This window comes from Toxotes jaculatrix, chromosome 22 (assembly GCF_017976425.1).
Source record: "Toxotes jaculatrix isolate fToxJac2 chromosome 22, fToxJac2.pri, whole genome shotgun sequence".
Lineage (NCBI taxonomy): Eukaryota > Metazoa > Chordata > Actinopteri > Toxotidae > Toxotes > Toxotes jaculatrix.
This window is the reverse complement of record NC_054415.1, coordinates 764,239-778,779: the sequence shown is the minus strand read 5'-3', so window position 1 is coordinate 778,779 and position 14,541 is coordinate 764,239. Positions and strand designations below refer to the sequence as shown.

The following is a 14,541-nucleotide window of genomic DNA, read 5'->3' as shown; positions in this document are numbered from 1 at the left end:
ATCAACAAACTGTAAACGCAGCACTGCGCCACGGATCGGTCCTGAAACAGAAACACCAGAAGTTAAAAAGAAGGAGTTTCTATACTTTGCTGAGGCAGAGAAAGTGTCACAGAGGAACCACAGTGAACGCCACGCCCCTACTTCCTGTCACTTCTTCCTGTGTGTTTGTTCTTACTGCTCTTAAACAGGCTCTGCTTTTACTTTGTTACTTCCTCTTTGCTGACCCTGTGTTGAGCAGCTGTCATTGATCTCTCCTCTGTTGAGAAACACGGCCGAGCTCCCTCTGCAAAAACTAAATCACCGGCTGAAGCGGGAATGATCTGAGCATCATGGAGAGCGATGCGGCTCGAGGCCGACGCTGTAATGAAGACATTTATTTGCAGAGCCAACGGGCTCACACCTTCAGCGAGAGCCGAGAATATTGACCGGCGGCGGCAACAATCACAAACCGCTGAAAGGTCAAACTCCATATGAAGTGAAGAGCCGAGGAGAAATGATGGCGCCGCTGCTGCGTCCACTGATCATCTGAACCCTGCTCTCCTAATCACAGATAATAGGAGAGTGAAAAATGGCAGAAAGAGCAGCAGCAGACGTTATTGGTGCTGATTAAATGGCTGCTCAGCGTCTGTTTGAGCAGGTCGGGCTGAGGCGCTGCCTGCTCCATCAGCTTTCTTCACTCGAAGCAGTTAAAACTATCTCTTTTAATTCAGACGGAATCAGGACAGAGATGCTCGTGTTGATGTCCAGACCATGAAATGATGAACACGATGAGAATATTACAGATGCAATGACAGAAACGTGTGCTGCAAAAACTGAGTAAATATAAATGTGAGTGTGAAAACCAGCTGATGTGGCCTGAAACAGACCCGGCTCAGAGCGGGAGAGGAGGAAACAGGTAAACGAAGTAATCTGAAGTGTAAATTATTCATCTGAGAGACCAAATCCAGTCATTTCAGCGTACGAGTTACAAAACCGAGGGAATAAAAAGTTATTTAAGGGAATGATTTTGAAATGAGAGGACAGATGACTGGTGCACTGATTTATCACCTGCAGGCCTCTGCTGCTTTCACACAACTGCACGAGAAACAACAGCAGAGAGTTTACCGAGTGTCATAAACTCTACTACAGTCGTTTCTGAGCAGCACGGAAAAATCACCATTTTCTTTTGGTGCAGTTGTCATGACAACAAAGAGATTAATTATGGGATTGAGCATTAAAAAAAGTCTCAAATAAAACAGCCAATCCCAAATCAGTATCACCCAAAAACCACTGACTTTTATTTTGAAAGTCATCCACTTAGCGTGTTGATGGTGGACGTGTCATGAATCGAAGGACAGACTTTAATATAAAGAGTCATATTTTTTTTCCCCTTTCTCCTGGACTACCAGCTCACATGTCCCCTCTGCGTCAGGAATAGCCTCACATATGGCCACAGAAACACACACTTCATTAATTCAGCCTCCACTTGGCAGTATGGCGGGGAGCTGAGAGCACTAGACCAGGACCAGAGGGGGTCTGAGGAAGTCCAACTGGCCTGTGGGAAGCTTCAGTGCCAGGGTCGGCGCCCCGCACTCGCTGCAGAGACAACAACCATTTAACATGTTGGATTAGCCGGGATTAAGGACATCTGTTGAGCAAAATGAGATGCTTCTGCTGGGTTTCTCTTTCCTGCTGCGACAGCAGAGGACGGACCAGGAGGTATGAGAAATGAAAAGTCAAAGTCTGAGCTGAGCGCCGTGAGGATTTACACTTCTGTGCTCCAATATTAATTATGCAAAACATATAAAAACATTATATATAAACGTTACACAGAGCATTATATATATACAGCTTAATATACTGCTGTAGCAAACTGCCAAAAAGTACAAGACACATAACCTGAACCGCCCACAACATTAAAATGCTTATAGCCGACTTCATTCATCATTTCGACTCACAATAAGTAGTTAAGCTACGTTCCACTGCCAGTGCTTTTTACTTTATCCTGAATATTAAACTAAATGGAGTCATTAATAAAACTAAAATACTAAAACCTGCTGCTTCCCAGTGTGAGGACCTTCTCTTCTTCTCTGTATTGGAATATTTCAAACGGAGCGCTCTATGGTTTTGTTCAGGTGGAAACTTCCTGAACTAATATCAAACTCACCTGATGATATTTTCCCAGCTCTGCTTTCACTGATCAATACTCACTGTTGTCATCTTGAACTATTGATCAGGAAAGTAAATCGAACCCGTTAATGCCTTTAGCAAGACATTTATAGCCCAGTGCTGTTTGTCCAGAGTGCAAAGTCTGTACTGTGATTTCATTTTGTACTTCTTATTCATACGTGTACATACGTGTTTCATGTGCACCATGCTGGATTAAATAACAATACAAAGAATGCATCTTACTGCTCACCAGTGCAGCCTATGTATCTCTGAGCTACACACGGCAGTGATGGAGGGCACAGGAGGAGGGGGACAGCTGGCTTTCCTGGAGAGGCACTGAGACACCGACAGAGGGGAGGATGGGAGGAGGAACAGGGGTGAGGTTGGGGGTGTTTGTTCCCCGCACAGGGGGGAAGTATGAAGGGGGAGGGGGGGTTAGCTGGAGGCCAGCAGATGGACCTCTGCGAACAATAGAGGCAGACAGATGCAGCCACAAAGAACAGCGACCACACACTCAACACAGACACACACTTCACCGCACAAACACACAGAGACAAACGTCCAAATCTGAGAGCTGAGGCCAGCGTCAAAACGTCCTGCAGTTCGTCTCACTGACACTAGGGGCTGAAACACAAACTGACTGTGGTGAAAAACTTCTCAAGATATTTGTGCCTTAAAAGCTCATTTCACCAAAACACTGTCCTCATAACTTCAGCTTTAGGTGTGTCATGGTCTCACAGCAAACTCAACTCAGGTCTATAACTGCAGAGATAGCTGAACATCTGCTGTCGACACAGCCACGCTGTATCCCTGCACAGACATCTGAGAACTTCCTGCAGTCACCCAGGGGGCCCTGAGGAGGACAAAGGGAGGGTTTCTGTCCCCGCCCAACTCTCCTTCATCTGAGGGGGGGGCGGCGACACAGCCCGAGGCAGAGAGGAAACATCCCAACACACTCTGGCTGCTGTGTGGGCTGTGGGGTGGTCCACATGATGTAACGGGGGGTTTGGAGCTGAAACAGTGAGGCTGGTACTCTGCCCGGGAGGAAAGACACCAGCATGTTAAAGAACCTGGAGCATGAAGTCATGAAGTCATCACCACGAGCCTAACATGGCTCTTAACTCTGGTTTACGTGGTAATAAACACTCAAAGGAAAACAAGAGTTAAAAACATCATGAAGCTTCTGTTCTTTCCACAAAAGGTGGGACTGCTCCTTTAAATCCTCTCTGATGCTTCTTATCTGAGTTTCTGTAGGAGGTGTGGAGCTCCATCTCCTCTCTCTCTTTATCTGGCTGCTTCCTCCTCCTTCTTCTTCTTCTTGCCTCGCAGAGTGTGACGACTTTCAATATCAGTGTATTTGGTTTGAGGCCAGCGAGCAAATATTGACAGAGTGGATCTGAATGAAAGACGCTCCATTTCTGCAGCGCCGCGTCTGAGATGAGTTTTCCTCACCGGTCGGAGGAGGGTGTGCGTGGCGGTGGGGCTCGATGGAGGAGAATGGAGGACGGTCGGACTGCAGCGCGGGGCTGCGGGGGCCTCCCATCAACACAAGCCATTTTCTTTCATTTATTTCCCCTCTCTGCACCTGTCCCACTGCCTGCTGCTGCCGTCAGCTCAGCTGGTTCTGAGCCATCGATTCGTGCACCACAAGCTTTTACAATCACTCTTTTCACTCCGTCCTTTTGATTCAAAAACAATTCAGCTTCTCCGCAGCGTCGGCCCTGATTGAATCATAAAATACAGGTGGTTTGTTTCTGACTCCAAACGCACAGAGCGACCCTGACTTCTGCCTAAACTAGTTCCCTCTCCAACTCAATGACTCGCACCATCCAGCCAATTACAGCGGCCTTAACAAGTGGCCGACAGCTCGCCATTACAGCAGCGCCCGACTCATTTTTCTGCACCATTATTGCTCATCCGCAATCACTTCAAATTAGATCTACAAGTCAATACGAGAAGTCAATATTTAATTTGCTCCCAGCAGGTGGTGATTTAGTCAGAGACATGGTGGATCCCCGGCATCATACAGACTGTGTCCTTCATATGAAGCAGTGAGGGGGCTGAGACACATGGGGAGGACACTTAGCAAGGAGGGGGGGTCCAGCTGAGGGAAAGGTCATCAACTGGCAACAGAAAACTGGAAATCACGACTGGAGTCGAGGTATTTTGTGGATTACTGAACAGGCCTGCAGGGAACAGGACCAGGGGCCCTCTGGACCAGGGGCCCTCAGGACCAGGGGCCCTCTGGACCAGGGGCCCTCAGGACCAGGGGCCCTCAGGACCAGGGGCCCTCTGGACCAGGGGCCCTCTGGACCAGGGGCCCTCTGGACCAGGGCCACTGACTGCTGCTCAACATTTCCTGCTGGGAAGTCAATGAAATGACCACAAAGACACACAAACAGACCCACAAAACTACAAACAGCCTCAAAACAACTACATGAGCCTTCAAACAGACACACAAAGCAACAAGAAAGAGACTCAAAGAGGACTGTCCTTAACGTGGCTGTCTGTCTGTGTTAGCCTGGGTGTCTCAGTGCATGCTGGGATACCATCAGCCTGAGCGCACAGAGAGGACAGTGAGACGACGGAGGGTGTAAGGAGCTGGTTCTGCCCTCAGAGTGTCTGGGTTTGGGGACTGAAGCCACCAGCCTGCCTCCCTCGATGCTGACTGACTGTTAAACACCGCAGAAGCTGCTGAAACTCTCCGGAGAATCATTTACCAGCTTCACTCTGTGTCGTATTATGATGTTCAGAATTGATCTCCCTCTTTGGCTGTGTCTAATTATGCCTCGGGGAGGTAACAAAGGAAGGTGCTGCACAGGATTCTTCATTACTTGGCTGGAGAAGAACCTTGGCAACGACTCACTGAGTCTTTAGCCACAAAAAAAAAAAAAAAAAACCTGAGGAGTTTGTGTTTAACAGTTGTGTTGATGTGAGTGAAGACAGTTTACGTCCACACCGACACCACCAGGGACTCGTGTGTGTGTTTGTCTGCTAACTTTTGTGGGTATCACTGAAGTGACAGTTATTAGACTCTCAAGAAGCAGTTTTAATTACCTCCTCTGGTTAACAGCACAAGGAATAAACTGATAAAACACCTTTTACAACATGACTGCCACATGCAGAGTCCTGCAGTAACCAGCTGAGGGAAAAAATGCAAATGTACCCATTTACAAGGTAAACCTGTAAAACAAATTCAGCCTCAATTACACACACCGATGCCTTGCAACAATTATCCACCCATCACAGAGCGCAAAGTTCATTTTAATTAGTTTTTTCCAGAGCTCTTGTGCTTTGCTTGCTCTGCTCTGTGAGGGGAAATGTATGCGAGGGCCCGCAGAAAGCAAAGCTGCCACAATGCGAGGCAAAATCGACTTCCACTCCGTAATGAATCGCAGCTCTGAAATTAAACTGACATGTAATGAATCTCCAGCTGTTTTCTTTTTTTTTGCTCTTCCCGTTGTCTCTGCTCTGTGAAAGCAGCCGAAGAAGTCATTTACATTCTTCAGCACTTCCTGCAGTCACAAAAGCTTATTGTGGCTTTAGGAAAGGACAGAGATGAAGTGTGGACCCGTACGGGTCGACACAATGGAAACCAGCTCCACCTGCAGCAGGACCAGCTACAGAATTCACTCACTCACTCACTCACTCACTCAGTGGTTTCTGTATGAAAACAGAAGGTGTGAGGTGGACGGTCGGTGCCTACCTGTCCGTTCTGAAGTTCATTGAGGCCTTTGCACAACGTCTGATTCTGTGAAAGAGGAAAGAAGAAGCGAGTAAACCAGCTGTGATCCTGCTGTGTTACCATGTCGTGCAACATGAAGCAGCTTAATGACTTTAAAAACTCATTTTTACAAAACAGAACATTTTCTGAAAACTCGCAGGATAAAATAACGAGCGTTGAAGTGGGAAAACTTTATTAAGGGCCCAGTAATATCAGAGCGCGATCAGAGCTGATTCACATGGGGACAAACGCACCACCGTCAGTGTTGTTTCATCGCCACCTATCAGCAGCTGATTGTCTACAAACTTTTTCCTTGTCCTTCAGTGTTGTCCGCCTGATCCACTTCACGCTGCAGCGACTCCTCGTCCTCAACCACCCTGCACTTTAACAAACACCAGTCAAACCTCAGGAGGCAGAAACGCCACCGTGCTGTAACAGCTGGGCCGCTCCCAGCCGGCAGAGGAAGACCTGCGTCTATTTGTCATCTGTAATCTAATGGATACGCGTAGAAACGTCTGGGGACCCGAGCGGAAAAACTGGAGCCCGGTCCCCCGTCTTTATTTTTATATTTCCCTACAGCAGAGCAGGTAGCTGGGATAGAGTGAGGAGTGTGAGTCAGTGTGTGTGTGTGTGTGTGTGTGTGTACCCAGATAGATAAATAGAGGCGGATTCATTCTGTATGCATTGCTTTTCACACTGGGGAAATTTATAAGCAGAGTGCTGATAGTTTCCAAATCAGCTGCACTCGGGAGCTGAGTGGCGTCACGTCACAGAGAGATTACAGCTCCGCATTTTACAACGTCGACACAGAGTCTGACAGTTTACGGTGCCGACTCATTCACTGTTACCGCTGGGTCTCTGTCTCTGTGTCTGTCTCCCTGTGTCTCTGTGTCCAGCCTCGTCCTGCAGCTTTATTTCTCAGAGTTCAGTGCTGCTGCAGAGGATTTTCTCGTTTCCACTCAGAGCTTCAGAGTGAGGTTACTACAGTCGTCAGCAGTGGTGGAGTGATAACCGAAGAAGACGACCTCTACTACTACAGCAGTAACAGAACAGAGGGGGTGGGGGAGGAGGCTTGAGTGCGTTTCTACAGTTACACAACTGAGCTTTACAATCCATCATCCTAGCAGATATTCAGACCTGGATGTCTGCTTTTGTGTTTCACATCACACACTTACTGGTGGAGCTCAGGAGCAACGTTCTATGTGTTTCTCCACACAAACGTACGTGTGATGCTGCATGCATACATGCATACATGCATACATGACGCTGCGGAGGATTTACACTCGTATCAGACCGTGATGACACACCTGATTTATGCAGATCTGTGCTGCACTAATGGAGGAAACAGAGTGAAGTGTAGTGCATCAAGTTTGTGTTGTTACAATACAACAATTTACATTTTCATTTTACTGTAAGTATGATTTATATTCAGAGGATTTTTAGTGTTGAGCTGAGTTTTACTGATGACGATTCTTTTTCAGAGTTCACACTGTGTGTTCGTGTTCGTCCTTCGTTCCTAAAACACAAATATTTGGTTTGCAGGATAAAGATCAGCTCCCTCAGAGAAAAGGACAGACTGAATTTGCTGCTGATGCATCTGAATGACTGTTTTCTCTCACAACACAATCCTCCCCCTTCCCTATTTCCAAAATGAAAACAAATGGCATTCCCCCCATATTTACAGCCAGAGCATCTGTTCAAAACGCACACAAACACAGCCGGCTTCTGAGTTCCTGTTAGCATTTGGACGAGGAGGCTTTCTAGGGAGAGCATTAGCTCTGTTTGGCTAACTCTGACGGGCTTCATCTCTCAAAGGCTGCAACCGTGGAGCCTCGTGGGAAAGACGACCACCTGCCCAGCTGCCTCCGTCGCCTCCCCCCCAACACTCTGCTGTCCGACACACAATGTGCCTTTGGTGCTTCAGTCAACAAGAGGAATTTGCCAAAAGTGGCGGTAACTTTTCAAAACGATTACAGCTACAGATCATACTCAGAGGTTATGGTGAATTTACATTTAGTTTCATCATAATCCAACAGTAACAAGCTGTGGTGTCTCAGAGGACAATCACAGGAGACGGTCTGGGGAGTACAGGAGCAAAAGGAGGTGTGAGGAGGCGACGAGGCCGAGGCCCAGAGACGAGGAGGCCCGGTCCCCAGTGTGACAGCAGCTGATGGCGGCGTGAGGCTGGAACATGCTCCGACATGCCAGTGTTCAATTAGAGGTGTGGCTCTCACATATTCACAGCTCCAGCAGGAGAAACAGCCACTTAGTTACAGTGAAAATGAGTGCTGGAGCGATCTCTGGGACGCCCGTGGATACTGTTTCTACATGTTAATTAAAGGAAGCCCCTGGAAGCTCTATTTACCAGCTGCTCTGTCAGATTTCAGGAAAAAAAACATTTTTCTTTACAGCAGTGCGACTTTTTGGCCGAGCAGGATTCTCCACCAGAAGCTGCCTCCAGTTTTGGTGACACTCTCTAACACCGATTACAGAGGCTTTTACAGCCCTCTAATGGCTTTGTTAATGCTTAATTAATTATTTACCACTGCTTTACTGATTTCTTATAAGCCATTAATAACATAAATGTGACAGTCGCCAGACACTGTGGGCAGGTCGGCCCTTACAGGTCACAGCGTCGTCCACGGCGTCTCCGTCTCCGTGTTACCACACAACAAATCGCCTTTTCATTCGATGCAGGCAAATGAAACTGTCTTTTGTCTCTGCTCCTGTGTGAGAGGGAAGTCACCCATGTTCAGACACAGAATCCAGCACAGTCTGAGGCGGGAAACCCCACCGACCGGGTAGAAACACCAGTGGAGACGACACCACATTCTGAATTTTTCCTGCACAGAGTTTCTGCTGCATCACATTATGATCTTTCTCTGTCAGCATCAGAAACTCTCATCTCTGCCTCTCCTGCAGTACACTCCTGCCTGTGAGATGCTGCAGGATCGCTGAAAAATGCCGGCTGTAGAGAGAAGCTCTTTGATTCTGAGGTGCTGAGCCCGAAATGTTTTCTCTCCGCAGGAAAAACGAAAACACTTCACCACAAACAACCCAAATGGTTCCTGGAATCCAAAGAACAGCATCTGCAGCTGTTTTTAAAAACTGTTCAATTATTTTAGGCTGAATATTTTTTCTTCAAAGCCGACACACACACACACACACACACACACACACGCACGCATGCACACACGCACGCACACACGCACACACACACACACACACACACACACACTCATATATATATTTTCATCCTGAGCCTCAGCTTTTCTCTGTGGGAGCAGATTTCTCTCTAAAATCAGGCCTTTGTACTCCACGTTCAGTTTTCTAATAAGAGTAATTCCTTTAGGCTTTGATCATTTCCGTGTAATGTTCCAGTACATAATGTTCCACAGGCTTCCAATTTTCACTCAACACTCGTTTCTACTGGAGAAGAAATTTTCTGACTCCGTCTCAGCCTTGTTTGATTTGTCCGTCGCTGAATTTCCTGTTGAAGCCTGAAACCTTTAACTCTGTTCACACAGAAATGTTTCTCAGACACACACACCAGCTCCTGCAGCAGCACAGCAGCATCTCTTACTAATTTTAGCAGTAACTTGAGCGTTCTTTGACATTAAACCGACACAGAAGACGCCGTCAAAAGGTCAAATCTTCAATTAAGACGAAATCCTGCACACCAATCAGACAAAGAGCGGAGTGCAGAGGAAGATCATGCAAACGGTGAAATCAGAAACTCATTTCTTGCTGTTTTCAGAACCACAACACTGATGTCTCCGTCCATAATCTGCATCACAGTCAAACATTTCTCTGTCATTATGAGATGTGAGAACTTCTGGATGCAAAACCACTGAGGTGGCACTGATGCCTTCAAACTTTTATTCTATTTAAATGTGAAGCACTTTGTGTCTGAAAAGTAATGCAGACAAAAGTCAAATATAAACACTATTATCATGATTATTATTACTGCACAGCAGCCTCTGCTGTCGAGCTCCGGGCTCTGCTTTGTCCCTCGCCTCCGTGAGAGGAAACGGGAGTGTGCGGTGAAAAGCACCAGCGAGGGCAAACCACTGTGATGTACATTTACTGTTCTCCTCTGTAGAGCAGATGAAAGCAGGAAAATAAACCCTGCATCATGTTTGTTGGTGTAAAAAGTCAGTGTGACTCTGTTTGTAGCAGCTTCAGAGCCGCAGGCCAGCGTCCAGACATTAGCATTCATTTGAATTCCATGTTTAAAACAGACTGAATACCATCAGAGAGGGAGATGAGGCCTGCAGTCCTGCTCCAGTCAGCGAGCAGCCTCTGCAGAGCTGCACGTCTCCGTCCCTCTGTCTTTATTTTTATGTCAGCACAAGCCTTGTTATATTTGGCATGTTGCTACGGAAACTAGCCTTCATTTAAGAACTATTGTTGCCTCTTCCACGAAGGGTAGAACAAACTGTGCCCAGGCTTTTCTTTTCATTTGTGAAGTACCCCTTTGACATGGAGCTCAGGTACAGCGGAGGCTAAAGAGAACAAACACAAAGAAATTTAAACTCCGTGGCAAGCAAGTCATTATTTTTCATTAAGCAAAGCCGCACAGTAATCACTCTGCCTTTGCAGGCACAGATTCAGCTGACCGTTGAGTAATGTGCAGTGAACACACACAGAAACACACACACAGAAACACACACTCATGACCAGAAGCTGTGGACAGACAACATGGATATACAGTCCTCAGAAATAACAGAGCCTGCAGGCAGCAGCGCCACTTCAGCTCGCTCCAAATATCTGGGTTAATTTAGCCGTTTAGTGTGATGACGCCCCAGGACGCCGCCCAAAAAGACATCCACAGCAGCTACAACAGTTGTGACAAAAATAAAAAATAAAACCGAGGCGGCGGCAGCAGCAGCAGCAGTGAACAGCCTCCATACTGTTTCTGCCTTTATCTCTTTCTCTGGGGCACTTCTGTCCAAACCCCATTTATTTTTAATTGCTTTTCAGCGTTTGTCCGCATCTTTGTTTACGTCTCTGCAGCCCCCGATAAGCAAGGCAATAATGGGAAATTAATTTGAATACATTTACAGAGGTAGCTAAAATGTCAGCCTTTAAAATAAAACTCATCGCCGCAGAGAGCAGCGATTCTTCTCATGAACCTCATTCTGCTGCTTTCATTAGTTTTCTTCACAGCGTTTAGATTTCCATACACGTGCTCACGAAGCAGCCGGTGTCCCTGGCAGACAACATGTAAACACAATGTATGTCAGAGGGCAAAGAAGACGTATCACAGCCGTCTGGACAGAGGGTTACATCAGTCCCACAGAGGCTGCAGGGCGCCGAGCGCCACATCCACAGGCCGAAGCTTGGACTCAGACTGTGTGCTTATCACTTTATTACTTCTCTTCTTTTTTTATGCTGGAATTGATGGAAGTGATTAACAGGATGTACAGGAATTCACAGTGACACTTTATTTCACACGTGCAGTATTTTCCAGCTAATCTCCTGGAAACAGGAGGAGCGTCCACACAGCTGTGTGCAGCGTCTGTTTGGTTCTTCCTCCAAATACTACAACACCCATAAACCTTATCGGCCTGTTGCCATGGAGACAACAAAGCTTCTCACAGGCTGCTGCTTCTTGCCTTCGTCCTTTCCTTCAATCATACTGATGCGTTCATGTGCTGTCACAAAAATTGGAAAAATGACCATTAATTTGTGCATTTTGCAGTTTTATCCACCACTAACACAAACATTCGAGTAATTTGAGGCTTTTATTGCCCCCCTCCTCACATTGCCCCCCCCCCCCCCCCCCCCTCACATTGCCCCCCCCCCCCCCCGCCTTTCACCCATCACTCACAGCGACCTTGTCAAGGAAAAACAAATTAAAGTCCCATTTATTATGCGGCGCTCTCTCTTTGCACAAGCCCCAAACCTCAGTGTCCCCAGCCAACGGTACTAATGACTCAGGTTTTATTTAGCAGGTTCTGATCAACTGTTTGTGGTTTTATCAGAACCAGATCTGTTCCCGGAGAGGCAGAGCAGAGGGGAGACAAACTAACTCCACCACCGGGATCATCTCTGGCTGTAAATCCTCGTCACCGCTCGCACACAGAAAGAAATGAATAAATCAAAACGGTCATTTTTCATTCAGGAGTTCCTTTAGAGCAGTGGTGTTTCCTCCGCCCTGCCCTTCGTCTCAAGGTTATCCTCAACAGCTTTTTAAACAAAAACAAACCCAGTGAAATGTTTAAATTATCGAACGGCTCCTGTCTTTTTTGTCTTTTTGTTTTAAATGAGGAGATGCACATTTCTAACACATCAGCCAGTTGCCAATCAATTTTCTTGTGACTGCCTAATAAATGAATTAGTGTATGATGTTTGTGTTAGAGCTGAAATAACAGCCAACAGCCAGTTATGATCTACACATCTGGAGACGTGTTATAATCCTCTGCCTCACAGGACTGTCTCACAAGGTTCCAACATGCACATTAATCCAAAAGGTCACATGACAAGAGGTCATGTATGATCCTGTCTCCTGGAATAAATCCAGGCTGATGAACAAATGTTAGTCTGACTTCAACTTTTCGATGTGTAAATAAATCCAGCTGGATCCATCATTCAAAGCCCTTCTGAGGCCTGGATTCACAGATAACCTCAGCAGTTACCAACCAAAGAGGTGATCTTTTCTCCACCCTAACTGCTCCTGTCTTACTCAGAGTCTTTCATAATGATTAAATCTGACTTTAATTCCTAAAAGAAATCAGAACATACGAAGAAGAAACCTGTAATCCTGGAGAGAACACAGCAGCTGTTAAAAACCCTGACTCAAAAACTGCACGGAGCTTCTTTCAAGGACACTTCTGAGGCCTTGAATGTGGTTATTCAAAGACATTCTCCCGCTGCTTTTGTTAAATCATGATTCTTAAGTCAACTATTTCCGCTCCACTTTAGTTACCAGGCAACTTGGCTGCACATTTTACATGAGACCTGATTTAGCACACACAGTATTCGCCCCTCTGAGGCCCGATGAAACACATTTCAGTCTGGGCCTGTTAGTCCTGCTTTTAATTCCTCTTTAACCAGTGAAAGGACGTCAGTGTTGGTGCAAAATTGTGACTGGCACCGCTGTCGCGAAGAGCGACCAGGAAGGGATAAAAACCTGGGTGCAAAAAAAAAATGGCTGTCAGCGGCGCCCTGCAGCCGAGGAGGTCTGTCAGAAAACCGTCTCGTCACAGGAAAGGCGATGCATTTGCAGCCTTAAATCTCGGCTCAAACCAGGAAATCCCTTTTCAGTTTTAATCACAATCATCAGCCACTTACACGGCAATAAACTGTCATGCTGCTTTATGTGCACGTTTGCATCTGTGTGCCGTTTCTCCAGAGCGAAGCCTGGCTTGTACAGTTATGTTCCCTCCCAGTGAGCAGCAGTTTATTTACACACACACACACACACATTTAAAAGCATGGCAGGGCTATTAATAGCGTGGCAGTCCTGATCTCTAGTTTTGAGAGGAGACTGCATACGAACCATGCCATCTTCTGGCTGCAGCAGAGAGACAAGAGGCTGAACATGGAGAGAGAGAAAAAAGACAACACATCACTGTCGACATCCAACCGGTCTGGAAGCGGAGACAGAGATAGTGCTGCACACAAACGATAAGAAACCAGACTCACAGCACAGAAATGTGTCACTGCACCCCAGGTGCTGATCTCTGTTTCCACAAGCACCTTATGCAACAGCAACTAATCTGATAGAAATCACCAACGACGAGACGACGATGAGTGAAACACAGACACCGGTCATTTACAACATGGTTCTGATCCATATCTGCTGCGCGGGATGCTACAGCCACGTCTCCCTCTTTTAATTCCAAGAAAATGACAAATGCTAAAGAGACATTAGGTCCACATCTCATCGAGTCGTCTGCATACGACCATTTTCTTGTGCGCACAATGTATAAATCTAAGATTCAGATCCATATCTTATTGATCAGTTCTTGCCGTGTGTGAACAAGTTAAAATCGTGTGCCTGATACTACATTTTCCTCTTACATCCATTATATCGTGTGAACAAGACAAAAACAAAGCAACATATTTTCACTGGGCTCAGAAAACTACAGCATCCACAGCACAGTGAAACACAGTAAGCAGAAAGCGGCCATTTTGTTTCTGGCCTGTGGAAGCTGCTGTATTTATCCCAGCTCAGTGTTTGCTGTTGAGTCGCTTCCTGTCCGTCTTCTCCTGCTTTTCCAGCACGGTCACCTGCCCCCACTCGGCTCGGATCACCCCCCCGACAAACATCATCCTCTCCCGGTCGGATCACCAGGTTCCCCCTGAACGCCGGCTGCTTCCAAACCTTCCCAGCTGGAGCGGTGACTCACAGGTCAGAGTAACCCGGCAGAGAGAACAGGAGGAACATGGGTGATATTTTTAGGTGAGTGACTCACACAGACACACATCTCTCTTTTCTCCACGCGTTCACTTCTTGACTTAATGTCTTAACAGAGTGCTTGAGCAGTAATGAGCTAACACAGCGAGGATGTGCAGCAGGATGAAAAGGCCCCAGTCGCTGGTGGATGGTGTGTTTTCATTATCTGAAATGCGGCCAGGCCGTCTGCTGTCCTGTTCACAGGGATGGAAATCGCTCTATCAAAGTGAGGGGTGAAATTAAAATTAACGCTTCTCTTCTCTTA

General features: G+C 46.7%; 1 protein-coding gene across 1 annotated transcript in view; it reads right to left on the bottom strand.

Moving 5' to 3' along the window:
- phf21b (PHD finger protein 21B) overlaps positions 1 to 14,541 on the bottom strand; it is a 54,539-nt gene that overhangs the window by 21,012 nt on the left and 18,986 nt on the right. Inside the window, exon 3 of the mRNA XM_041030050.1 lies at positions 5,855 to 5,899. Coding sequence (XP_040885984.1) covers positions 5,855 to 5,899 — 45 coding nt within the window. The remainder of the gene's footprint in view (positions 1 to 5,854; positions 5,900 to 14,541) is intronic.